Here is a 26482-nt window from a genome sequence, read left to right on the forward strand (position 1 = left end):
TTTTGGGTTTTTTTTGCGATTTTTTTCAGATCTGAAACTTTGAAATCTGCAGAAAATCGACGTGGTTCGATGGTGGTTCGATGGTGCTCGATGCCAGCTCGATGGGGCCTTCAAAATCAAGATTTTCATGAAAAAATCGATGTTGCTCGATGGTGGTTCGATGGAGGTTCGATGGTGGTTCGATGGTGTTCGATGCGATTCTTGCAAGATACGTAATTTTTCACTCGGGTATCCGTTTGGGGTGATTTTTTTTTTGATTTTGGGTATTTTTTCAAGATCTACACGTTTGGGATGTGTATATACACATTTGGGAAATGTAAATCTTGAAAAAAATGACAAATGCAAAACATACCTCATGTTCAAGATATGTTTTGGTATGTTTTCAAGTTCTAAACTTTGAAAATGTGTATATGAACATATAAAACGTGTAGATCTCAAAAAAATACCAAAAATAAAAAAAAAAATCATCCCAAACGGACACCCGAGTGAAAAATTATGTCTCTTACAAGAATTGCATCGAACCACCATCGAACCACCATCGAGCAACCATCGAGCAACGTCGATTTTTTCATGAAAATATTGATTTTGAAGGCCCCATCGAGGTAGTATCGAACACCATCGAGCAACCATCGAGTTGGGCATGATTTTTTAGTTATTTTTCAGATTTGAAACTCGGAAATATGTAGAAAATTGACTTTGCTCGATGGTGCTCGATACCAGCTCGATGGTGCTCGATACCAGCTCGATGGGGCCTTCAAAATCAATATTTTCATGAAAAAATCGAGATTTCTCGATGGTGGTTCGATGGTTGCTCGATGGTGGTTCGATGGTTGCTCGATGGTGGTTCGATGCAATTCTTGTAAGAGACATAATTTTTCACTCGGGTGTCCGTTTGGGATGATTTTTTTTTTTATTTTTGGTATTTTTTTGAGATCTACACGTTTTATATGTTCATATACACATTTTCAAAGTTTAGAACTTGAAAACATACCAAAACATATCTTGAACATGAGGTATGTTTTGCATTTGTCATTTTTTTCAAGATTTACATTTCCCAAATGTGTATATACACATCCCAAACGTGTAGATCTTGAAAAAATACCCAAAATCAAAAAAAAAATCACCCCAAACGGATACCCGAGTGAAAAATTACGTATCTTGCAAGAATCGCATCGAACACCATCGAACCACCATCGAACCTCCATCGAACCACCATCGAGCAACATCGATTTTTTCATGAAAATCTTGATTTTGAAGGCCCCATCGAGCTGGCATCGAGCACCATCGAACCACCATCGAACCACGTCGATTTTCTGCAGATTTCAAAGTTTCAGATCTGAAAAAAATCGCAAAAAAAACCCAAAAATCATGTCCAAATCTGTTCAAAATGTAGTATTTTAGTGTCCTAAGTGTTGAATACTTGCCATTACATTGATTTCTATGATATTTTATCTTACCCATGAATTTTTTTTCAAGAGAGGGAGTTGAGAGGAATGTGTTGAGGGAGAGAGAGGGAAGAGGGAAGAGGAAGGGGTGAGAAAAATTATGAGAGGGGTATTTTGGGTATTGTCAAAAAATTTGGCATTGTTTTAAAATGATTTAAGTGTCTAGCATTTTTTTGATTTATAACCCCTCACTAAGCATAAAAACTCAAATTTCCCTTTTAATTTTCTCTATGCTCTTTACAGATGTACCCCTCATTAGAATAATGTCAACACGATACACTGACCCCCTCATAATTTTTTGATATTACTTTTCACGCAATCTAAAAAAAAATAGTATAAAATTCTCATTCATAAATATATATATAATTTAAAAAAATTAATTGTTTTACTATATAACTTATTATTTAAAACTAAAACATATTTCTCAATTAAACATTTCTAGAAAAAAAAAGTAATAATAATAATTACAAAAATCAAATTAGAATTACTTGTGGGTTAAAATTTATTTTTTTTTTCAATTTCTCTTGGCACTTTTTGAGAAAAATTCTTCAATACAAAATTACTTACTAGAGTTGTCACAATTTAAGGGCGTCGAATTGAATGAATTGTCTTAAGTCTCTCATTACTGAGCTAGTTTGATAATTTAAATTAGGTAAATTATAAAATAAAAATTCATCTGAAAAAAAGTAGAGAAATTCTCTACTGGGTAGTGACGAATTTCTGTTATGAGTTTTTTAAATTAGAGTTTGTTTCTTTGATTTGGATCATAATCTGCTTTCATGGCATTAGTTATTTTTTAAAAAAAATTAAATCGTTATTTATCTTATTGTTATGAAGATTACATTTTTAGTAGTTTATATTATAGAATTTCTGGGACCCACCAATGTTTGTGGTTCTTTTTTTCTTTCTGATTTATGTCAATTTTTATTTGTCAATTGTGTAATTTTGTGTTATGTTTGTGTTATTTGTAATTTTGTGGATTGTGGATTGTGTTATGCCTGGATTCGAGGTAGTCAAGGGTTGGCAAGTTTAGGTTTGTGGTTTTTAAGGTTTAGGATAAGTCCATAGAATAAAGACTTCCAGTCAATTAAGATTTGTATAAACGAGTTGTTCCAACTAATTCCAAATAATTTAAATTAATTTATATAATATAATAATGGATGGTTTAGTATTAACTAAAATATAGTTTTTTTGTTAATTTTGAATAAAGATGATATAAACTTGATCAATCACATTATTAGCACCCCTATTTTTTTATCACCATTTTCTTAATTATTTAATATTAATTAAACTAAGTGCTAGAAAAATATACAAATTCAATTAAAATGAATTTAATAAATTTAATATTTTTTTTAAAGTTTGAAATATTTTTAGGGACATTAATAAATTTTAAATTATTTTTTATTTTAAAAACAAATTTATAATTATTTTTTAAATTAAAATTGAGACAAAATAATTATATCACGTCCGTGTTCTTGCATTGCCATTATTAGCGGTCACACCAAATTTTTTGAACTACCTACTAATTTTTGTCAAAAAAAAAGTATTTAGTCAAATAAGTGAAAGATTTTAGAGTACTAACTAACTTTCATCGTAACTTGACTTTTTAATAGGGAGACTAATTTTGTTTAGATTGTGAAATTTTTTTAAACAAATTTATGATAGTTAATTTAATAAAAAAAAGTGAGTATAGAAAAAAAAAACAACAACAATAAATGCATATTATCATGTTATTTTGTTCTTTTTTCTCCTTTTTGCTTGAACATATGTTCATTTTATTACTTTGGTTGCTTGTCTATGAAACATATTTGCAATTAGTGCTACCTTTGTCACGAGTCAATGAGTCCTCACTTTTTTTTCTCTTGCATTGAACATGTTTCACATAAATAGAACAATAATTAATTTGTAAAATTATTATTATTATAATTAGTAAAAATAGAAGAAAAAATTAATTAGTAGTTAATTTATTTTCTCTGTCCCGGTATGCTTGTGATTGATGGTTGTTGACTACAACTACCAATTACAGGGATATCGGCACAGAAATAATAAATTTAAAATATTATTAATAAAATAATGAATGAAAAAGATTAATAAAATTGATCTAATTATTTAAAAAAATAAATTAGTCTAAAAGTCAAACAATAATTAATTTGTAAAATTATTATTAATATTATTACAAATTAAAAAATTATGAATAAATAATAATTTATTTTTTATAAATTTAATAATTAATTAATCCCTTAATAACAAAGTTGGACTTAGGTTAAATACCTCAAATATTCAGGCACCAAAAGCTGGAAATTAAAGCCCGATAGCCAAACCGTGATCGAGCCCGAAGTCTTATAAGATCGGCTATTGGACTTTAAAACTCAAAAATGGGCTTGAGCCATCTCGATTTGTAGACCATTGATTTTTATTAGTAGTTGTAAAGTCAAAATATTACATATTTTTTTAAGAAATTGTTTGATGTACATATAGAACAGTGACAGATTCGTGATTTTTCTTTTCATCACAGAAAAAAAAAAACTTTTTATAATTATTTTATATATACAAAAAATATATATGTATTAGTAAAAAAAAATTATTAAAGATATAATATTATAACTATGTGATAATAAAATAACAAAAATATATGTTGAAATAGGGGTTGAAGATGCGAGGATATATACCACTCATTTTTTATTTTATTTTTTAAAAATAGCAATATATATATTAATTAATGTGGTGTGGTTTCTCTATCCTAATTGCAATGAAATATTGTTCAATAGAGCCTCACGCTCCTTATTTTGTGTCCTTATTATATAAGTATATCATTTGGCTTTGTAGCTTTTGCCTTTGATCTTTTATATTGAAAATTCAGAATACAAAAGTTATTAATAATAACCTGAAATGCATGCATGCATGGGGGGCCTATTATCATAAAAATTGAACCACTCAATTGATCTTTGGCAGTTATGCAAAAAAAAAATCTTAGACCTAGGTTAAATAGCATGTACTAGGAGGGGTAACCAGTTATCCTGAGAGGACTAACTTTTTGCCATAAAGGGGTAACCAATTACTATAAGAAGGGTGACAGGTTACTCATATTAAATATGAAAAGAAAGATCAAATTTGAAGGAAAAAGAGGAATAAAACTTCATTAAAAAATGAACAAAAAGTAACTATAATTTTAGTAACATAAGTAACCAGTTACCATAAAGAACCCATAAATATGCACACACATCAGAACGTGAAGGTAACCAGTTACCCTCAGAAATATACATACAAAGAACGTGAAGGTAAACAGCTATCCCCATAAATATACACACAAAGAAGAGGAAGGCAATCGTTTCCACAGATCTGATATATAAAAAAAACCATATCCACCCCATTTCCATTCTCTCTCATCTTCTTCATATAATTAATTTTTCTAGGTTTGAATGTTTTCATCAGGGTAACTGATTACCCATTCATGTTTTCATATTTTTATTTGTTTTCTTTCCAAATTTTGGTATTCCTATAAGGGTTACAGTAAAAAGAAAGTTCTGAAAAAATTTATTTGAATTTTTTTACATATAGTTGAAAAAATTATAAAAAAATTACAATAATAAATAAAAAAATAGTAAAATAATTATGTAATATTAAAATATGTGTGAAAAAAGGGAAAAATGGAATGAGAAAAGAATAAGTACAAAAAATGAAAGAAAAAAAACTAAAAAAATATGAAAAAAAAATAAAACAAAAGAAATGTTGAAGGAAAAAACAGATGAATGAATAAAAATGAAAAGAACAAGAACAAGAAAATTAAATAATAGAAAAATGGAAATAAAAAAATATGAAAGAAAAAATTGGTAGAAAAAAATGGAAGAAAAATAAAAGAAAGAAACAAAGCTCATATGTGTGAAAAAAGAAAAAAAAAATAGAATGAGGAAATAATAAATACAAAATTGAAGAAAAATAGTAAGAAAAAAAAAGAAGAAAACTAAAAAAATATAAACAAAAAAAAAACAATACAAATAAAAGAAAAAAAATAGATAAATAAATAAAAATGAAAAGAAGAATAGAAAAATAGAAAAATAGAAGTAAAAAAAAAAATAAATGAAAAAATTGATAAAAAATAATTAAAAATGAAAGAAAAATAAAAAATTGAAAAAAATAAAATAACCTTCAAAATAAAAAAAAACATAAATATGATAAAAAAAAAATGTGTCATTTCCGTATGTTAGTTAGGCACTGATTATATTTCTCATACTTTAATTTTTTGTTTAATAATTTTCCTGTACAAATTAAGAAAAATATAATTCTCATATTTTTATATATTAATAGTATAAAAATCATATATATTTTTTTAAATTCCCTTATTTATTTTTATGATAAACGACATAAAATAAGTGGGTCGTGCTATATTTACACTTCCAAATATGAACTAACCCAATATGACATACATTTATATACGGGTTTGCCCTAGCACGACCCCAATTATTCGGGCAAGGCAGCCCACATTTACAGCTCTTAAGAATCATCCTTATTGTATTCATTTACAGATCAAAATGGAAGGAACATATCGGGCCGTGACATGCCCCTCCTAGGGCTGTGACCCTCGCCTCCAAACCCAGAAATCTCCATCTTTTCCTGCATTTTCTTCAAACCATCTCACCCAAACTCAAACTAGCAATTCCAGATAATCATCACAAAGGTTCTAGCCCAGTTTCAACATCAAAACCTATCAAAAACCTGCTCCAAAACTATTACCTCATCAAGAAATATTGACTGTGGTCGTGGGGGAGCACATGGTGCCTGTGTCGGTGGTGGAGGAGCAAATGGTAGTTGTGAGGGTGGTCGGTGAGCATATGATGTCCATGTCAATGGTGGCGGAGCATGTTGTGCCTGTGTCGGTGGTGGAGGGGCATATGGTGCGTGTGGTGTGTTTGAGGCTCCTCCTACACTCGAACCAGATGCATTTGATGATCCAAATGCACCGCTCTGTTGAGATGCAATATGCGACATCAACTGGTTTAACTTTTCCTCCTGTTGACGTGCCATTTCTTCAGATTGACGTCATTTCTCTTCAAGGTCTTTATAATGAGCATCTTCCACACCTTTTTGTTTGTGATTCAATCTTTTTGGCGGTGGGACATAAAAAAATTGACGGGGAGAGACATGTGCACTGACCCTCCTAACACGTCCCCCATGCTCTGGAGTGCCTAATGTCATTGTTAGTATATCGTTTGAACCTTCCTCCACCAACTCGCCTTCTGCTACTTTTTGCATGTATTCCGCCTATATACATAGTAAATAAATCAATTAGAATTTACACACATTAATCATTACAATTATTTTAAAACATCGAAGAACACTTACAATCTTCTTCACCACATATCGAGCTTCTTCATTAATAACTCCTCATTTCTTGTTCATCCGTGCCCGTGTCCACATCTTAGCTTTGTCATATTCGGTCAACTCATGACCCAATTCATCTTCCATTTGTTGCTCTACTAGTGCATAACCACCACGCCCTGAGTGATGTGGCTACTTGTTTAGAGCCCGAGCATCTTATTTTTGTTTTCTCATCTCTTTCCAATCTGGGGTTAGTCTTTTTCCAACAAATTTTTTCCAATCTTCAGGTTTGTAATACTCGATGTAGTCTAATAGCGGCTTGGCAAGAAGCTCAGGAGCTACATTCTTATATATGTATATAAGATCTTTTCTTAGTCTTGTTTTCCAGTTTCTCCATATTTTTCTTGCTTCTTTGAGGACGTCTGTTTTAAAAGAATTTGGAAGTTTGAACGTTTCCTACACAAACGAACCCAAAAATATTAAACATTTTTCAATATATTAATTCGTTATGATAAATTTAATAATTAATATTATAGCTTTCCTGTATTTAACCCATAAAGTCTCTTTTTTATTTTTCGACATTTGTTTCCAATTGTCGATATGTAAAGGAAGGGTTGTGCGTGATAGAAGACCGATGGTGCTGTTCATCTTGATCCCCCCTTTTCCCATCGCTCGACCAAAACGATTGTACTCGACCTCATAATTGTGACCCTTACTTCTTGCTTTGAATACATCACTACAACTCGTTTTACCCCTATACTTCTTATCTTGTGTATTTGTTGGTGCGGTAGGATTAATCCCCTCCAGACCATTACCATGATCATCAACAAACGAATCGCCCTCTTCATCATATGATGGATCCATAATCAATAAATCTGCAATTAAGCAAACACAAATATTATCTGGTATAAGCTTCACAAAATACATAAAAACAAAATACATAAGGAGGTAGCATGCTGTTATTAGTGCAATCTAATGTTAAGTCTTATTTATTTGAATTTAATAAGTATATTAAGTGGTATTGCTAAGCAATTATGAGTGTTGCTATTTGGCACCTTAAGGTGTTCAACACCACATGAGGTGTCGCCTCATGATTGGTTAGCGATATCATATAATCCTTATTAAATTCAAATAAGTTGGGACCCGATATTAGATTGCATCAATAGCGATATGCCACATACTTGTGGTGTTGGGCACCAGTGGTGCCCCTTAGCAATTCTCAGCAATTATGACACCTCCTATGGTGTTGGACATCTTAAAGTGTCAAATAACAAGACTCTATTAATTAGTGTCTATACAAACTAATTAGTCCATTTATACAACTTTTATTATTTTATAAAATATTGTAATTTCTAAATCTATCTATAGTATCTATAAAAGCTATCATAAGCTTTTCATCAGCTACCTTTTATTTTATTTTATTTTTTCAGTTTTGTTTGAAAATTCTATTTTATTGCATTTTATTGAAAATTCAGGCGTCTTTTTTCTTTTGTTTATATTTTACCTTTCTTGTTTCGATTTTATAAAAGAGTTTGACTAATTAATGTCCTTCAACATCAATACTACCTTATCCAATAGTTGAACAATTTTTTAATCTAAATATTTTCACAATACTCTTCTCACACTAATTGGAAAAGACAGCACAAAATTAACGTGTCATCATCATGCATGTTAAGTCGACATCTTATAGGTTCTCTTTGACACGTTGAAACTCATGACCCTTTCTTTTTATACATCGATTCCATCAATTTATGTCCTCGTATATACTCACAATTTTCCAATAATTTTTTCTGTCTTCTCTTCTGCTCTTTCAAGCTTTTCATAGCTTTGATTCCTTAAAGCCAAGCTCTGTTGATGCATGCATATAAATGAGGTAAAGTCTTTATTAAAATAATTATGATTTGTTTCCCTATACACCATTGTTAACTTCTTCAACTCGACTATATTTGCAGTAACACTACTAACAACATGCCAAAGGAGGCCACACATGGCGATGACAACAACGACGGTGAATCACTGGAATTGGTCATATCTCAGCTGCCTAAAGCGAGTAGTTGGTTGAAACATGGTTTAACTTTATACCAAAATTGTTGGTTGCCATCCAATATCATCTCCAACATCATCTCCTTCCAAAAACAATTCAAACCCAAAGACGATGACATAAACTTGGCCTCCATTCCCAAATCAGGCACCACTTGGCTCAAGTCCCTTTTGTTTTCCATTCTCAACCGCAACCAACACTATGAGCAACACCCCTTGCTCACCACAAGCACTCACCATCTCGTGCCTTCTTTCGAGTACTCGCTCTATTCCAATCCCAAGCTCCATGATCTGAGTACTATGCCAAGCCCTCGTCTGATCTCGACTCACATTCCCTATGCATCTCTTCCTGATTCTATCGAGCACAGCTCAAAGTCTCGGGTCGTCTACATTAGTCGAAACCCTCTCGATGTGATCGTATCGATGTGGCATTTTGCAAACGGTCACCCGGATCGTTGCTCGCACGAGTGGAGTGTTGAAGAGTGTGTGGACGTGTTTTGTAGAGGGGAGACTGTGTTTGGGCCGTATTGGGACCATGTTTTAGGGTTTTGGAAAGCAAGCTTGGAGAAGCCTGAGAAAGTGTTGTTTTTGAAGTATGAAGAGTTGACAGAGAACACTTTTGGTCAAGCCAAAAGGGTTGCAGAATTCGTAGGGTTTCCTTTCTCCGAAGAGGAAGAGAGTAATGGAGTTGTTGAGGAAATAGTGGAGATGTGTAGCTTGAGTAATATGAAGGGTTTGAATGTGAATAAACATGGCTATGTTAGGCCTAATCTTGGTAATAAACTTTTCTTTAGAAAAGGCCAAGTGGGTGATTGGATTAATCATCTTAGTCCATCTATGGTGGAACGTGTGAACAATGTAATGATGGAAAAATTGAGTTGTGTGTCATTCAAAATGTCTTAGCAAGATTTTATATATACTTTTAATGGCATGCACAATAATTAATATTTCACATGCAAAAATACTAATTAATATTTCTCCGAAAGTGATTTGGTTCAACCAGGAAATCTTGGTCTACGTCGAATTTGAATCACTATCTTGATATTAGAATCAACAACAGAGAAATAGTATAATTAATCTCATAGTTGAGCAGAGGCTAAATCTCACAAACTCATATACTAAAGTGAAGGTGGGATTAATAAAGTGAACGATTTTATACAATTGAGTTTGCTTATCTACATTTTTCAAATTCACTCAACAAACACCCTTATTTATCATTAAACTTTCAACGCTCTTTCTCTTTCTCTCATACTATATTCTTGTGTTTGTCTTCAAAGGTAAATAGCCTTATAAAATATAACATCGATATATTACATTACGTGATTTTAATCATTCTCACTACAAAAAAAAAAAAGGGTTTTCCAACTTCCAAGCATGCCAAACATAAAGCTCTAACAAGTTAGCCCCACCTTCCCCAACTTAGTAGAGCAGTAAAAGCGTCGGTAAAGGCAAAATGACATTTTTAATGACTGACATCACATTTATTAAAGAATATTAATTGATGAAGTTAGAGTCCTAATTAAGTATTAATTGATGACATTTTTTTTTTTAGATTTTAGGTTTCTTTTTTCAGGTAAGGTAACTAGTTACTTGATTGATCTTTAGCAGCTAAGTAAAAAAAATAAAATCTTAGACCTAGGTTAAATAGTATATATCAGGAGGGGTAACCAGTTATTCTGGTAGGAGTAACTTTTTGCCATAAATGGGTAACCAATTACTATAAGAGAGGTGACGGGTTACTCATTTTAAATATGAAAAGAAATGATCAAATTTGAAGGAAAAAGATGAATAACACTTCATTAAAAAAGGAACAAGAAGTAACTATGATTTTAGTAACATAAGTAACTAGTTACCATAAAGAACTCATAAATATACACACACATCAGAATGTAAAGGTAACTAGTTACCCTCAGAAATATACATACAAAGAACGCGAAGGTAAATGGTTATCCCCATAAATATACACACAAAGAAGGAGAAGGTAACCAGTTACCACAAATCTGATATATATAAAAAAAAACCATATCCACCCCATTTCCATTCTCTCTCATCTTCTTCATATAATTAATTTTTCTAGATTTGAATGTTTTCATCAGGGTAACTGGTTACACATTCACGTTTTCATATTTTTATTTGTTTTCTTTCCAAATTTTGGTGTTCCTATAAGGGTTACAGTAAAAAGAAAATGCTGAAAAAATTTATTTGAATTTTTTTACATATAGTTGAAAAAAAATATAAAAAAATTACAATAATAAATAAAAAAAATAGTAAAATAATGTGTGAAAAAATGGGTAAATGGAATGAGAAAAGAATAAGTACAAAAAATGAAAGAAAAAAAACTAAAAAAATATGAAAAAAACAAAACAAAAGAAATGTTGAAGGAAAAAACAGATGAATGAATAAAAATGAAAAGAAGAAGAAGAAAAATAAATAATAGAAAAATAGAAAGAAAAAAAATATGAATGAAAAAATTGGTAGAAAAAAAATAGAAAAAGAAAAAAATGGAAGAAAAATAAAATAAAGAAACAAAAGCTCATATATGTGAAAAAAGAAAAAAAAAATAGGAGGAAATAATAAATACAAAATGAAGAAAAATAGAAGGAAAAGAAAGAAGAATAGGAAGAAAACTAAAAAATATATGAATAAAAAAATAAAACAATACAAATGAAAGAAAGAAATAGATAAATAAATGAAAAGAAGAATGGAAAAATAGAAATAAAAAAAAAAAGATAAATGAAAAAATTGGTAAAAAAAATTGAAAAAATGGAATAAAAGATAAAAATTTGAAAAAATGAAATAAAATTACCTTCAAAATCAAAAAAAATATAAATATAATAAAAAATGTGTCATTTTCATATGTTAGTTAGACACTGATTGCGTTTCTCATACTTTAATTTTGAAAAATATAATTATCATATTTTTATACATTGATAATATAAAAATCATAAATTTTTTTTTAAAATTTCCTTATTTTTATAATAAACAACACAACATAAATGGGTCGGGCTCTCTACGATCAAACACACCTTAGTGTAGAACCAAAGTGTTGGCAAGCACGTGCAATCTTGAACGTGTATTTATGTCTTACTTCTTATGAATCATCCTTATTGTATTCATTTCCAAAGTCTAAAAGCAGCTTTCTCTACATAAGCAAAGCAAAGCAAAGCAAGCTTCCCAATTACAGGTTTTCTTTTTATTCATGTGTCTCCTCTCTTTAGTATAATAGTTAATCTCGTTTAGTGTTAGTATTTAACTAAGACAGATTGTGTTGCATATCATGATTGGCAAGTAATTTTGTTTTTTGATCTAAGATGTGAATATATATATTTTGTGGTTTATATCTTGCTTATTTCTAGTTCATGTCTGGTAAATATTGTAAGAAGAATTCGCATGTTTTATTTTGCTTGGTTTTTCATATCAAATGCACACAAGGTGTTTGACAAAATGTCTCAGATAATGACACCAATGATTTACTTGAAGATGTCGACTCTGCTATTTTATTTGGCAGTGTTATTTTGTATGGAATATATAGTATGGTATTGGTGTGTTCAAATTAATTATGTTTATTAAAAAATCAGCAGTGCTGGTTCCGGTTCCATTGAGTAATGTCTTATATACCAGATGTTTCTCTTCTTCTCTTTCCAGTACTTTTGATTCCTTATAAAGCCAAGCTCTGTGGATGTGTGCATATAAATGTGTATGTATGATATAGTAAAGTAGTAATAAAGTTTTTGTTACCATCTTAAATTGTTTTTCTATACATCATTATTAACTGCTTCCATTCAAGTACTTGCAGTAATAAACCAAGAGCATGGCAGAGGAGGTCACACAATATTTCTCAAATAGTAGCAGCAACAACGATGACAAATCACTTGAATTGGTCATATCTCAGCTGCCTAAAGCCAGTAGTTGGTTGAAGGGAGGTGTAACCTTATACCAAAATTGTTGGTTCCCATCCATCAACATACCCAGCATCATCACCTTCCAAAATCAATTCAAAGCCAAAGACGATGACATAATCATGGCTTCCTCTCCCAAGTCAGGCGCCACTTGGCTCAAATCTCTTTTGTTTTCCATTCTCAACCGTAACCAACACTATAATCAACACCCCTTGCTCACCACGAGCCCTCACCATCTCGTGCCTTCTTTTGAGTTAACGATTTATTCCGATCACAAGCTCCATGATTTGAGTACCATGTCAAGCCCTCGTTTGTTATGGACTCACATTCCCTATGCTTCTCTTTCTGATTCTATCGAGCATTGCTCCGAGTCTCGGATTGTCTACGTTAGTCGAAACCCTCTCGATGTCATTGTCTCCATGTGGTATTTTGCAAATGGTGTTCCGGAGCAGGAGTGGACTATTGAAGACTGTGTTGACGAGTTTTGTAGAGGACAGAATATATTTGGGCCATATTGGGACCATGTTTTAGGGTATTGGAAAGCAAGCTTAGAGAAGCCTGAGAAAGTGTTGTTTTTGAAATATGAGGAGATGAAAGAGGACACTTTTGGTCAAGCCAAAAGGATTGCAGAGTTCATAGGGCTTCCTTTCTCCCAAGAGGAAGAGAGTGATGGAGTTATTGAGCAAATATTGGAGATGTGTAGCTTCAGTAAATTGAAGGATTTGGATGTGAATAAACATGGCCAAGTGTGGCCTACCTTTGATAATAAACTGTTCTTTAGAAAGGGCCAAGTGGGTGACTGGAAGAATCATCTTACTCCATCTCTAGTAGAGCGTGTGAGCAAGGTCATTAAGGAAAAGTTGAGTGGTTCTGGCCTATCGTTCAAGATGTCTGAGCTAGATTTTCTAGCTTAAATAATGGTAAGCAAAAATATTTTACTTGCATGTAATTTATGTTAGTTGATTGTCTTTTTGTTGATTATTTATTTTAATAGTGTGTGCTTTATATAATATCAGTTGTAAGGTTTTAAGAACGCCAATGCATTTATCTTTTCATTTACTAACTTTGATTTTGGTTTTTGTTCTTGTTTTGGTGTATGTCTTTCTATTTGATATTGAGGATTTTAGAAATATTAGGGGTATGTGTATATAATATGGGAATTCGAAATATTAGTTTTAGAATTTGGTTAATAATATGTATTTGATTTTGATTAATAATATGTGAACTTGAAATAATAGTTTTTCAATTTGGTTAATGATATGTGTTTATGGTGTATGGTGAAAAGTTTATTGTGAATTGGCCTGCCTGGGAATTTTTTAGTGTTAATTGCATGTTTTAAATTTGTTTGATAGGTTAGAATACAGATGTTATGTTGCCCAAATTTTGGTATTGATAGGTTAGAATACAGTTGTTATGCTGCCCAAATTTTGGTAAAGTTAGAAGAAATCATTATAACACTAATTGATATAAAACAATTATTTTACTTTTAATTTATCATTATTAAATTAAAAAAGTGTTTATACATTTTTAAACTCTGTGTTTTGTCTCATTATCTGTTTGAACCTTGTGTTTTGGAAAATTATTTTTTGGACCCTGTATTTTCTAAAATAGTTCAAATAGACCCATAAACTTGATTTTGATCAAAGTTTTTTTTAACTAAAATCACAAATAATTCATCAAACTATCAACTCAGAACAAAAATATAGTCATTATGCCTAAGAACTGTGTTGTTATACTCAAGTTTTGTTCATCGAAATCAGGTTTAGAGGCCTATTTGAACAATTTTACAAAACACATGGTCCAAAAAATAATTTGTCAAAACACAGGGTCTAAACATGTAATGAGGCAAAACACATGGTCTAAAAAGGTATAAACACATTAAAAAATGATATAAATCATTAGACAAAAAATATTATCCCAAAAATTAGATGTTTGATTAAGTAATAAACATAATAATAAATAAAATTATTTCTAATTATTAATTAATAATGATTATTAAATTGGTGTCAACATTATTAAATTAAAAAATTATATAAATCTGTAAACAAAAATATTACCCCAAACATTAGTAATAAAATAAAGTATTAAACATAATAATAAATAAGTGCACGGTTGTGGTTAGGGGTCGTGGTTATGGGTCGTGGTTCGGGGTCGGGGGTCAGGGGTCAGGGTTTGGTTCTAGGTTTGGGTCGAGGTCCGAATAGGGTCGGGGTCGTGGCTAGAGGTCGGGGATAGGGATTGGGGTCGTTGGTCAGGGTCGTCGATCGAGGTCGTGTGTTGGGGATTATGGGTCGGGGGTTGGGGGTCGGGGTCATGGGTCGGGGTCGTGGGTCGAGGGTATATATGATAGGATGGTTATTATCACATAGTGATAATTGTTATTATTTCTAATGACAAAAAGCCATAGACATACATCTAGTGGAGTCTTGGGGATAGTAATCTGAGCCAATGCATGCATCTAGTATTCCTCATTTTTTTTAAGATATTTCTTCAAATATCTTGAAAAAATGGGGAGTAATAGATGTCTGTTTACTATCTCCTAGGGATCCACTAGGTCGGAATAGGGTAGGGGTTGGAGTTCAGAATAAGATAATTCAATAATAAAATATTAATTTAATAATTAATAATATAATTAAATAATAAAATATTAATTTAATAAGTAATAAATTATTAATTTAATAACTAAATAATTATAATATGAATTAAATAAAACTAAACTTGAATAAGTTGTACTTCACAAATATATGGGTAATTATATATTAACATTTAATATTAAATTTTTTACAATAATCTTAAAATGTGTGACATCATAACTTGACTCATAAATGATTAGTGACATTGATGTTGTATACGACACTAATTTAGCCAATTTTGTTTTGAATGTGGATCTTGGAGAATTGTTTGTGCAACAATCTGATCAACTAGCAACACATGTTGAAATCCCTCAGTGACCTTCCTCAGGTATGTAGGATAATGAAGATTTTATATTAATGACGATGAAGATGATATATGTTAGAAGAATTAGGAGAAACAGATGACGATGATGAATTTCTAATCGACCTTAGTGATGATAATGTCGAACATTAGTCTCCAAGAGATGTAAACTTAATCAATGATGTTTGTATCTTTGTTTGTAAAACTTTATATTAAGAAATAAGATACATGTTTTTAAGTACATTGCTTCCAATAATTTAAATATAAGTCTGAATATTTAAACCAACAAACAAATTTGTTATACTTAGTATAAAGATGTCCTTAGATGTGGCGTGAGCGCACGGTGGAGATGCTGGCAGTAACCCTCCGTCGGATCCTAGTAGGATCCCCACTTCATGCAAGTTAGGTAATTTTTTCTCTTTTTATATCTACCCACTAATGTTGTTTATTTGTTACTATATTAATATATTCTAATTATTTTTCATTAGTCAAACAAATATAGCAACCCCACCAACAAAAAAGGGTAGTGGCACGAATACTGAAAAAGATTTGGAAATCAGACGTAGAAAAGTTGGTCATTCATTGGAGCTAACATTCAATCCACACTTGTAGAAGGTTGTGGGGGTCGAGCATGCTGCTTTTATCCGCCTCGTCAATACCCAAGTCTCACAGAGAATTTCCAGACATTATGATACATGGGAAGCAGTGCCTCAACACTACAAAGACCTAGTCATTACAAATATTAAGATGAGTAATTTATATATATATGTATATATATTTGACATTGGGGGATTCGAACTTGTTGGGACCTCCTCTTTGTGAGGAGAGGTGCCACTAGGCTATGCCTAATTAAAAATGGGTAAGAAAAGAGAGAAAAAACGAGTACCAATAAATTACCCATAGAAAAATTGGACATATAGTATATGGAATGACCTACTATAGGGGCAACTATTACCTTAATTATAATAACATATTCCAAATATTTAGTTTATATATAAATTGTAGTCTTTCCATATTTGGCATGCATATAAAAGTCAAGTATATAATGGCCTATGCCGACCTTTTATTGTATCTTTTGGCTTAAAGTTAGGCAATTAAGTTAATAAGCTTTCACATTTCAAACATTTATTTACAATTTAACTGATATATAAAGAGAAGAGTATGCTAAACGTTTTCCACACAATTAAAGACCTTGTCAAACACAATGTTCATCTACTTCCCACTCTTCCTAATTATCTTTTTCATAACTAGTCACTTATACAACAAAGTACAAAACTTCCCCCCAACCCTTTTTCCCACCCTTCCTATAATTGGTCACCTCTATATCCTGAAAAATACAAACCACTTTCATCGAACCCTCACGCAAATATCAAAGTGGCTTGGTCCAGTATTTCACCTTTGGTTCGGCACCCATCCAGTGCTTGTCATCTCCTCCCCATCTACAGCCGAAGAATGCCTAAAGCAAAAGGACACCATCTTCGCAAATCGGCCTCTTGGCCTCACTAGCGGAAAAACTATCTACTACAACTATACTACCCTTGTCACATCCCCCTACAATGATCATTGGCGAAAGCTCCGTCGAATATCTACACTTGAAATTCTAGGTGCTAATCGTCTAAGTGCACTCTCCTATATGCGAACCGACGAGGTTCGGTTGCTTGTTCTTCGACTCCTACGCCTTTGGGATCAAGATGACAACACTCCTACATTGAACATGAGATCATTATTCATGGAGGTAATTAATGTTGCTAGATAATATTTATGGCCCAAATATGTGATTTATTAAAGAGAATTGCTAAAGGGCGCCATTGGTGCCCAACACCTCAAGGAGGTGACATATTGTTATTGGTGCAATCTAATATCGGGTCCCACACATATGAATTTAATAAATATTATAGAGTATCGCTAACCAATCTCATATGGTGTTAGGCATCTTAAGGTGTCAAATAACAACATTATTTATTAAATGTCTATAAAATTATAATTCTATAGCTAGTGTTCAATCCAATTTAAACTGACCTAACTAATTAAAGTACAACACATAATAAAGTATGGTATTATGTAGCTAAATCGGAAGTTTTTCATTATCTTTTCGAATAACCCTATATATATTTGTATTATTTTATTCTAAAAAAACTCTTCTCTTGTAGAATTACATATGATATAACCTATCAAAGTTTGGTTCCACTTTTATTGTATTTCTTGAGTCTTACATGAGTGTTTTAATCTTATTAATTCTAAAAGGTAACCCTAAACACCATGATGAGAATGATTGTTGGAAAGCGTTACTACGAAGATTGCATTGTCTCGGAAGAGGCTGAGATGTTCCAAGAAATGATCACACAGACGCCCAAATTATCCTCATATACGCTCATAAGTGATTTCATTCCGATGTTGAGGATATTTGGGTACGAAAAAAAGATTAGAAAAAATATGATTGAATTGCAGAATAATAGAGATAAGTTCATGCAGAATCTTATAGAGCAACAAAAGAAAGCAACGAAAAATGATGATAATTCTCTGTCTCAAGAGAAAAAGATGAAGACCATGATTGAAGTGTTACTAACTTTACAAGAGTCTGAACCTGAGTACTACAAAGATGAGATTATCAAAGGGCTTATGCTGGTAATATATATAGATATATACAAGCAAATTAATAAATTAAGTTGCATATATATAGGGAACTATTACAACGCATTCTTTTTTTTGCAACACCGGTACATCTTTTTTCTATTTTTGGCACCTGGATAGATATAATCTCAAATTTTGTTATATGAAGGTGTACATTGTAGTTATTTATAATATCCTGCAAATTTTCAAGAAATTCTTAATAGTTTACGAAATCGAAAACAAGGTTCAAACTGTCAAATTTTACATGCGTATACAAAAAAAATAGGCACGCATGCAACATACAGTTTAGACCTTGTTTTCGGTACCATAATTTATTCAGAATTTCTTGAAAATTTGTAGGAAGTTCTAGATAGCTATAATGTACACCGTTATATAAACAAATTTGGGATGATATCTATCCAGGTGATGAAAATAGAAAAAAGATACACCGGTGTTGCAAAAAAATAGGATGGTGTAGTCGCTCCTTATATATATATATAAATATATATATGAGAAATGCTAATGGGCACCACTGGTGCCCAACACCACAAGAAGGTAGCATACCACTATTGGTGTAATCTAATATCGGGTCTCACACATTTGAATTTAATAAGTATTATGAGATATCGCTAACCAACCATAAAATGACACATCATGTAGTGTTGGGCACCTTAAGGTGCCAAATAGCAACACTCATATATATATTTATATATATATATATGATGAAGTTACTTACTGACTATTTATTGTGTTCAGGATTTAATAATTGCAGGATCGGACACTTCAGCTGGAACTATGGAAATTGCATTATCTTTTTTGTTGAATCACCCGGAAGTTATGAAGAAGGCACATAGTGAACTAGTCAATTGTGTGGGAGAAGATCGTCTTGTGAACGAGTCTGATTTGGCTAAGCTTCCTTATCTTCATTCTATCATCAAAGAAACATTACGATTGCTCCCACCTGGGCCATTGATCGCACGTGCATCATCCAAAGAAACCACCATTGGTGGATATAGGGTGCCAATTGGTTGCATGGTACTTATCAACACATGGGCTATTCAACGAGACCCAAACACTTGGGTTGAGCCAAATAAGTTCATGCCTGAGAGATTTTTGAAAAATGAAGGACTTGCCCCTAGGGAATTAGGGTTTACATTCCTAGCATTTGGGAATGGAAGAAGGACTTGCCCTGGCGAGAACTTAGCTTGGCGTATGGTTGGTCTAACTTTGGCTACCATTATTCAATGTTTCGAATGGGAAAGGGTGAGTGAGAAGATGGTGGATATGAGTGAACATTTGAGAGGACTCACCTTGTCTATGACTAATCCACTCTTAGCTAAGTGTCAACCCCGTTCCACTATGATGAAAGTTCTTTCTCAAATTCGAAATTAAGTAATAATAAGTGAATAGTGCATGTGTTAGCTTGTCAATATATGCATGCCCTACTCAGCCAAAATTATGAATAAGTTGTATTGCATGTAATAGTATATGAATAAGTTGACACTTGATGTTGTTTTATTTTCTTGAACTATAGTGATTATTACAATAAATTATGTGATACATTCACCAATTTCTTAGACCGATAGTTTTACTTACTTTTGCAAAAGGATTCAAATTTACTGTCTAGAAAGGGTGTTGCTATTTAGCGCCTTAAGGTGTCCAATATCACATGAGGTGACACCCCATGATTAGTTAGCGATACCCCATAATACTTATTAAATTCAAATAAGTGGGACCCGATATTGGATTACGTACACCAATAGAGATATGCCACCTACTTGTAGTGTTGGACACCAGTGGTGTCCCTTAGGAATTCTCGTTTAAAAAGGGTATCTTAATTGGTATCTACACTACAAATAAAGGTAACCTTTAGTGACAACTTTTTAGTCACAACATATATTTTGTGTGACTAAATGCCACTTTTAATAACAACAAAAAATTACTTGTGACTAAAAAGTCATACTTAATCACAAGTTGTCACTAATGTAGTTTTAGTCACAACCTATTATTTTTAGTGATAAAGTTTGTTGTGACTAAAAATACATTTAGTGACAACAAATTGTGATCTTTGTGACTAATACTTTTAGCCACGGACTTTTTAGTGATGACATAGATATAATGATTTTTCCTTAGTCACAAATTTTTTGTTTTTAGTCACAAAATTTGTTGTGACTAAAACTAAGATTTTTTGTAGTGCTAGCTCTAATCAATTAGACCAAGATACATATATAGACTATATATAGATTAGCATTCGAGCAAACCAAATCAACAGAATCATAAATTATCATGTTGCTCTTCTCTCGATTATGCCATTGTCTCCATTTGGTATTTTGCAAAGGGTGTTTCGGAGCAGGAGTGGACTATTCATGAAGACTATGTTGACGATTTTGGTAGAGGACACAGAATATATTTGGACCATATTGGGACCATGTTTTAGGGTATCCGAAAGGAATCAAGATCCCTTGTCAGATTTTTGTGTCTCATAATATGTCCAACCAATATAAAATTGACACATCATTTAATTTTCCTTTTATTAAAAATTTGTTACCTCCCCTAGCACTACAAAAAACAAGGGCTATACCGAGAACAAAAGTCGTCGGTAGAAGACCAAATGTTCTCAGTAAAAATTCTACCGACAACATGTTCTCGGTACACGGTTCTCGATACATCCTCGTCAATAGAGGAAAACTTCTACCGAGGACATTGAATATGTTCTCGGTATAGGTTGTACCGAGGATGATAGTTCTCTGTATAGAGTTGACAATATTGTCACTGAAACCTGTCCAATTTTGTCGTCTGGATGGGCTATACCGAGGACACTATCCTCAGTATAGACTGAACCGATATTTTTTTTTATATGTGCAATGTTTATTCATATATATATATATATATTTATTGATTTAATTTGAATTAAATATAAAACAATAGATTAAAATGAAAACACTTATATTAAACATATAAATAAAAACATAAGAGTATGTTTGCTGGTTCAAAATAAAGAGTTGTCCTTAATATGAAAATGTAATAGTCCATAGTAATAAAACTCATACATAAGTCCTACTGACTCGGTGCTCCAACATCAGGTGGTGGTGGGGCACATTGAGATCCCGAGGTGATACAATGAGTTTGGATGTGCTCCTCTAATTGTCGAACACGCTCTTTCATCTCAGTAATCTGTAGTTTGTGGAGGATCAATAGTAAATGGATTTTGGTCCCTTATGTTAAGGATACGTCCATATCCTTTCTGATGGTCACGTCGTTTTCTGAAGACAGTTTGTACCAAAGACAAGTCATCATCTTCAAGCGCACTCGAAACTGGTGTGGAACTCTCAGTATCAATTTTATGTGTCTGTTGTGTGATGCGATTGTTAGGAAAAATAATATTGCCTCAATGGAAAAGGTAAGATAATGTTACAACTCTATGCAAAATATTACAATGGACAAGATTGATTGAATAAAGTGTTACAACTCTATAACTGAAAATACAAATAAAACAAAGGAAATGAAGAAGATGATGAAGAAGAAGAGAATAGTAAAGTACAACTCAAAACAAAAGTTACAAGTAAAATAAAGTGTTTGGACCAAATGAAGAGATTACAACTCTTAAACAAAATATACAAGTAAATAAAACAAGAGAATAAGAAGAAGAACAATAGAATAAAAGGAAGAACATAAACCACAAACAAACTCTCACTTACACAACCTAAGTGAAGATGATTGGGGATCACCAACTTGAACAAGGTTTAAAACCTTTGTCCAAAAGCTTATTTCCCCCTAACTCAAGCACTAAGGGATCTCTCTCAGATTTTGGAAATGCTTTCTGGAATAATCAAGCCTCAAGGTGTTTCTAGCCAAGTGCTCTAGTGGATAGAAAATGGTGTGTCTTACAAGTGAGCATTAGGCTCCTATTTATAGAGTTTAGAGACACCCTTTGAATTTCAAATTCCACCAACCCCCATGGCTGTTACCAATGATTAATTGGGTGTTTTATGGAATTAAAATAGAGAATTGGGAGTTACTAAGCTGTTGGAATCGTTCAAAGTTTGATAAAAAACTGAAATTATAGAAGCTGTCAGGCATTAGGGCCGCGGCGCTAGTTCCAGGCGCCGCGGCCCTCAGTCAATTTCAGCAACACATTTTTCAGTTTTTTCCAAAACGTTCCAATTTATTCCCACTTGATTTTGTAACTTCCATATACAATATGGGAGTTAAAATCACATCTCTATCAGCCATTTCTCATATGGCTTTAAGAAATTCATCTCAATATTGTGTAACAACAAATCTACACAATAATGGGTGATATTTAGGAGTTACAAATTTATGATGAATTTGTAACACCAAATATGTTACATGTTTGGATATTTCACATATATCCAAATAATGTAACTCTCTATTATATATTACAATATGTGACACTTTATGTCACATTTATTTAATCTAAAACATTATATTATAAAATAATATAACAGCGATATGCACGCAATTCATCATATGGTACAATATATAATGTAATTATGTATTGTAAACAAACAACTAAAAATTTGAAAAATGTTTAAAAAAACTTAATGTACCCAAGTTTTTTTTTGTTGTTTTCGTCACTTCAACATATTATAAAATTACCACTTAATCATCACTATCACCATCGATTTCTATCAGTTCATCTTCCTCTTCATCATCTTCTTCTATGAATTCAGCTTCTTCTTTCTCCCCCTCCTCTTCCTCTTCCTCTTCCTCCTCTCTCTCCTCCTCAATTGCAACATTATCTATCTCAACAAATTGTAATGGAGCCCCGTACGTTCAAAGCTGATTTGTGGCAACGGACCAAGATCAACGAATAATTGGAAATTAAAGGAACTAGTGTCGTGCATAACATCTACTTCTACATCCTCCAGTTGTTCTTCAACTAGTGGGATGTCCTACACATTTCTGTGATGCATTACTTGGCCGACTTTCCAATGAGATTTATTTTTAAGGTCATCAATGTAGAAAACTTGGTTATCCTGAGTTGCTAAGATATATTTATCATATTTGAATGCCTCCGAACTAGTTTTAATGCTCGTTATGTTTTGCTCTTAAATAATACAACAGAACAACCAGAAAGATATGACATCACTAAAACTTCTTCCAACTAGTCGTATAAGTATTATTTTCAACTCCCACTATAGAGACTCCACTATTTTGAGTTTTTCGATTCTTGTCCCTGTCATAACACAAAAATCTAACTCCATTTACAACACACCCAGGGTACAAAGCAACACGAGTTGAAGAAACGTTTGCTAAAGAGATTAATTCTTCCTGTACTTCTGAGGAACCTGTTTGCCGAAGATGATAAATCTTATTATAAAACCAATTAGGAAATTCCTTTCTATGTAATTGGTCTAGGTTTTCAACACCTTGAGACTGGAGAATTTCCATATGCTTTCTACAACGAACAAAAACAATCAATTTAAGAGTTACTAATAAGTATTATAATAAACATACAATGAAATGATGAACTACTTTAATTACTTACTGAAGATATGGCAAGATCTCATCGCGGTTATTTAGAATATACAAATCTGTTGTTTCCTTCACTTCATCATCCAAAGTTGTCAAGGATTTCTTACCAATTGGACGACCCAGAGATCGAAAGACTGACATCTTTTCAAGTGATGGACCAACATCTACATTTCTGTCTAGACGATTGAACTTTGTTTCAACTCCTTTCAAGTACATGGAGCAAAATGTTAATGCCTCATCAACCACGTATCCTTCTGCTATTGACCCCTATAGATGTGCTTTATTACGGACATAATTCTTCAACTTTTTTCATATACCTTTCAAAAGGATATACATCCACCTCAGCCGATCCTCCAAGTATTGCTTCTTCCAGTAAATGTATTAGTAGATGGACCGTGATATCAAAAAAAGCTGGGGGAAAATATTTTCTAACTTGTAAACAATCTCAACAATTGACGTTTTGACTTTTTCTAAATCTGAAACTTTTAAAATTCTCGCACAAATGAGCTTGAAGAAAGTGCATAACTCAATAATAGTTGTACTAATCGATTTCTCTAGGAATGCATGCACACCAACTGGCAAAAGGCGTTGCATAATGATGTGACAATCATGTGATTTCAAACTGGTGATCTTATTGTTATTATCAATCACATTCTTCCTTAGGTTAGATCCAAAACCATCTGGAAAAACTTTACTGATTTAAGAAATTGACAAAACTTTTGGCGATCTTCAACAGTGAAAGTAAACTTGGTCGCAAGCTTTTGTATCTGACCATTCAACTTCTTCAGCTGTAACTCTGGTCTTATCTTCATCTTCTCCTAGTCTACTCTGGCACTAACTGTATCTTTGGTCTTATTCTCCAACCCAACTATTGTGCTTACTAAACTGTCGCACACATTTTTCTCAACATGCATTACATCTAGATTGTGTCGCAACATTATGTTGGCCCAATATAGGAGCTCAAAAAATCTACTTTTTTCCGCCACCTTACTTGCTCTTTTTTACGCTTTCTTTTTTGGCCACCATATCTTACATGCTTACCAGGAAGAGAATCGGGTATAAAACTCATTTGTGTGAACATATCTTGCATGATTAATGGCTTTGGTGGTAGTCTTTTTTCAACAACACCATATGTCTTCTTATCCCTTCTAATAGCATGTTTGATTGGTAAAAAATGTCTATGGCCATAAAAAGCAAACTTCTTTTGTAAACGAATAGATGGTGTTGCCACATTGCAATACATATACATTGCAAACGACTATATAATTTATAACTGTTGGTCTTAATTTTATTAATTATTCAATTTTTTATTCAAAATATCATAGTTTTACTAAAAATTAACAACAAAAACAACAAAGTAGCAGTATTCATCAACGCTAAGATTTAAAAAAAAAATAACAACAACAAAACTCAATTTAAAGAAGAAAAAAAAACTCACTCTAATAATCAAATTTTAATAACCCAATCTAATAATCTAACACTCAAATTATTTAACCCAATCTAAAAAATTAAAAGTCAAATATTATATTTCCATTAATAATTATTCAACAAATTTTTATTAACCTCAAATCTGATTTTCATTATAAGTATTTAATTAACAAAATAATACATATATATACCGAGAAAAACGTGGAGATGCCAACAGAACTGAGGCTGAGGAGGGGCTGAGACTCGTCAGAGTTGCTACTGGAGAGGGTTGTCATAGCTGTCCGTATGGCAACTGCAAAAAATGGAGGAAAACCCATAAAAAATGGTGAAAATTAAAAAAAAAAAAAACATAAAAAAAAGAGAAAAATCTTACTAATGGAAGTTGTATGAACCTTGGATTTGTATTTGTACACACTAAATCAAGCCAAAATCTTCATAGAAAAAAAAAACATAAATTTCATATTAAAATAAACACAAAAAAATTAAAAAAAATTCATAGAAAACCCACACACACCTTAAAATCAGAGATGGCGACTCACAATCTAACAAGGAGTGATTCGAAAATGGGGCTACATGGAATTTTTAGTGAGATTAGAGGTTTTTTTCGAGAGAAGGCAAAGAAAAAATGGGTATTTTAGAGAGAGAAAGTGTTATTCTTGCGGCTGGAGGAAGAAGAAGGGTTGCATAAGTTTTAATAATATTGATGACATCTACCGACAACATGTAATGCCCCAAAATCCCTAATGTGGCTTAATGGCTGGATTGGTAGGCTGGGAGGGTCGTAACTGTTTAATTATGCCATTAAATGAATATATGCATGTTTATGTTAATTATATTATAATATGATGTTATATGCATGCATGTGAGTCCACATTTGAATATTATGATGTTTTGATAATTTGGCCCGTTAAGGGCATATTAGTGAAGTTGGGTGCATATTGTGATTTATGAATGAGAGGTTCCATTATTATGAAGATATATTCGAGCTATTCGGCATGAGACGGTCTTATATTATGGATTAGCGGTTTTTTCATAACGGGGGTCTTTTATTGGGATATTGAGTTATGAGAATGTTATTTGATGATAAATTGGGAGTTATTGAGATCATGATGAAATTTTGGAAGTTTTGACTATAATGTCCCCGGGGGTGTTTTTGGGACCCCGAGCACTAGGTTTTATTTGAGGTTACTTAAGCTTGAAGTAGCTTGTCAGATAGAACGTACGTTAGAAAACCTCTCGTTCTCTCCCGTTAGTTCATTTTTACCGTTCGAAGCGTATTCAAAGAAATCTCGAGTTCTAGGAGTCGGAATC

The 26482-nt window shown here is 32.2% G+C and overlaps 3 protein-coding genes across 7 annotated transcripts; all 3 read left to right on the top strand.

Annotated features, from left to right (window-relative positions):
* The first annotated feature begins 8714 nt into the window (after positions 1-8714).
* LOC133821635 (cytosolic sulfotransferase 15-like) lies at positions 8715-9704 on the top strand. The gene has a single exon (XM_062253812.1). It carries the CDS (start codon positions 8730-8732, stop codon positions 9702-9704), a length of 975 nt encoding a protein of 324 aa, XP_062109796.1. The 5' UTR covers positions 8715-8729.
* Positions 9705-11842: 2138 nt separating this feature from the next.
* LOC133824874 (cytosolic sulfotransferase 5-like) lies at positions 11843-16705 on the top strand. Of its 5 annotated transcripts, none has more exons than XR_009888601.1 (4): positions 11897-11985; positions 12589-13620; positions 15943-16040; positions 16123-16705. XR_009888601.1 is itself a non-coding variant. In XM_062257887.1 (3 exons), exon 2 carries the CDS (start codon positions 12613-12615, stop codon positions 13612-13614), a length of 1002 nt encoding a protein of 333 aa, XP_062113871.1. In that variant the 5' UTR covers positions 11897-11985; positions 12589-12612; the 3' UTR covers positions 13615-13620; positions 15596-15877. The 5 variants fall into 5 exon arrangements, 3 of the variants coding, with proteins under 3 accessions (XP_062113870.1, XP_062113871.1, XP_062113869.1); XR_009888602.1 differs by having other exon boundaries at positions 15960-16040; XM_062257887.1 differs by lacking the exons at positions 15943-16040; positions 16123-16705 and adding an exon at positions 15596-15877.
* A 95-nt stretch (positions 16706-16800) lies between these two features.
* On the top strand, positions 16801-19821 carry LOC133824873 (isoflavone 2'-hydroxylase-like). The gene is made up of 3 exons (XM_062257884.1): positions 16801-17369; positions 17879-18259; positions 19001-19821. Exons 1-3 carry the CDS (start codon positions 16839-16841, stop codon positions 19634-19636), a joined length of 1548 nt encoding a protein of 515 aa, XP_062113868.1. The 5' UTR covers positions 16801-16838; the 3' UTR covers positions 19637-19821.
* The last annotated feature ends 6661 nt before the right edge of the window (positions 19822-26482 follow it).

Source organism: Humulus lupulus, chromosome 3, assembly GCF_963169125.1.
Source record: "Humulus lupulus chromosome 3, drHumLupu1.1, whole genome shotgun sequence".
NCBI lineage: Eukaryota > Viridiplantae > Streptophyta > Magnoliopsida > Rosales > Cannabaceae > Humulus > Humulus lupulus.

What these genes read in the sequence shown, in the direction of transcription:
- LOC133824874 (XM_062257886.1), top strand. Translation starts at nt 12,613, where the DNA reads ATGGCAGAGGAGGTCACACAATATTTCTCAAATAGTAGCAGCAACAAC.
- LOC133821635 (XM_062253812.1), top strand. Translation starts at nt 8,730, where the DNA reads ATGCCAAAGGAGGCCACACATGGCGATGACAACAACGACGGTGAATCA.
- LOC133824873 (XM_062257884.1), top strand. Translation starts at nt 16,839, where the DNA reads ATGTTCATCTACTTCCCACTCTTCCTAATTATCTTTTTCATAACTAGT. An exon ending in TGAGATCATTATTCATGGAG is followed by an intron (nt 17,370 to 17,878) that starts GTAATTAATGTT and finishes TAATTCTAAAAG; the next exon opens with GTAACCCTAAACACCATGAT. An exon ending in TTATCAAAGGGCTTATGCTG is followed by an intron (nt 18,260 to 19,000) that starts GTAATATATATA and finishes TATTGTGTTCAG; the next exon opens with GATTTAATAATTGCAGGATC.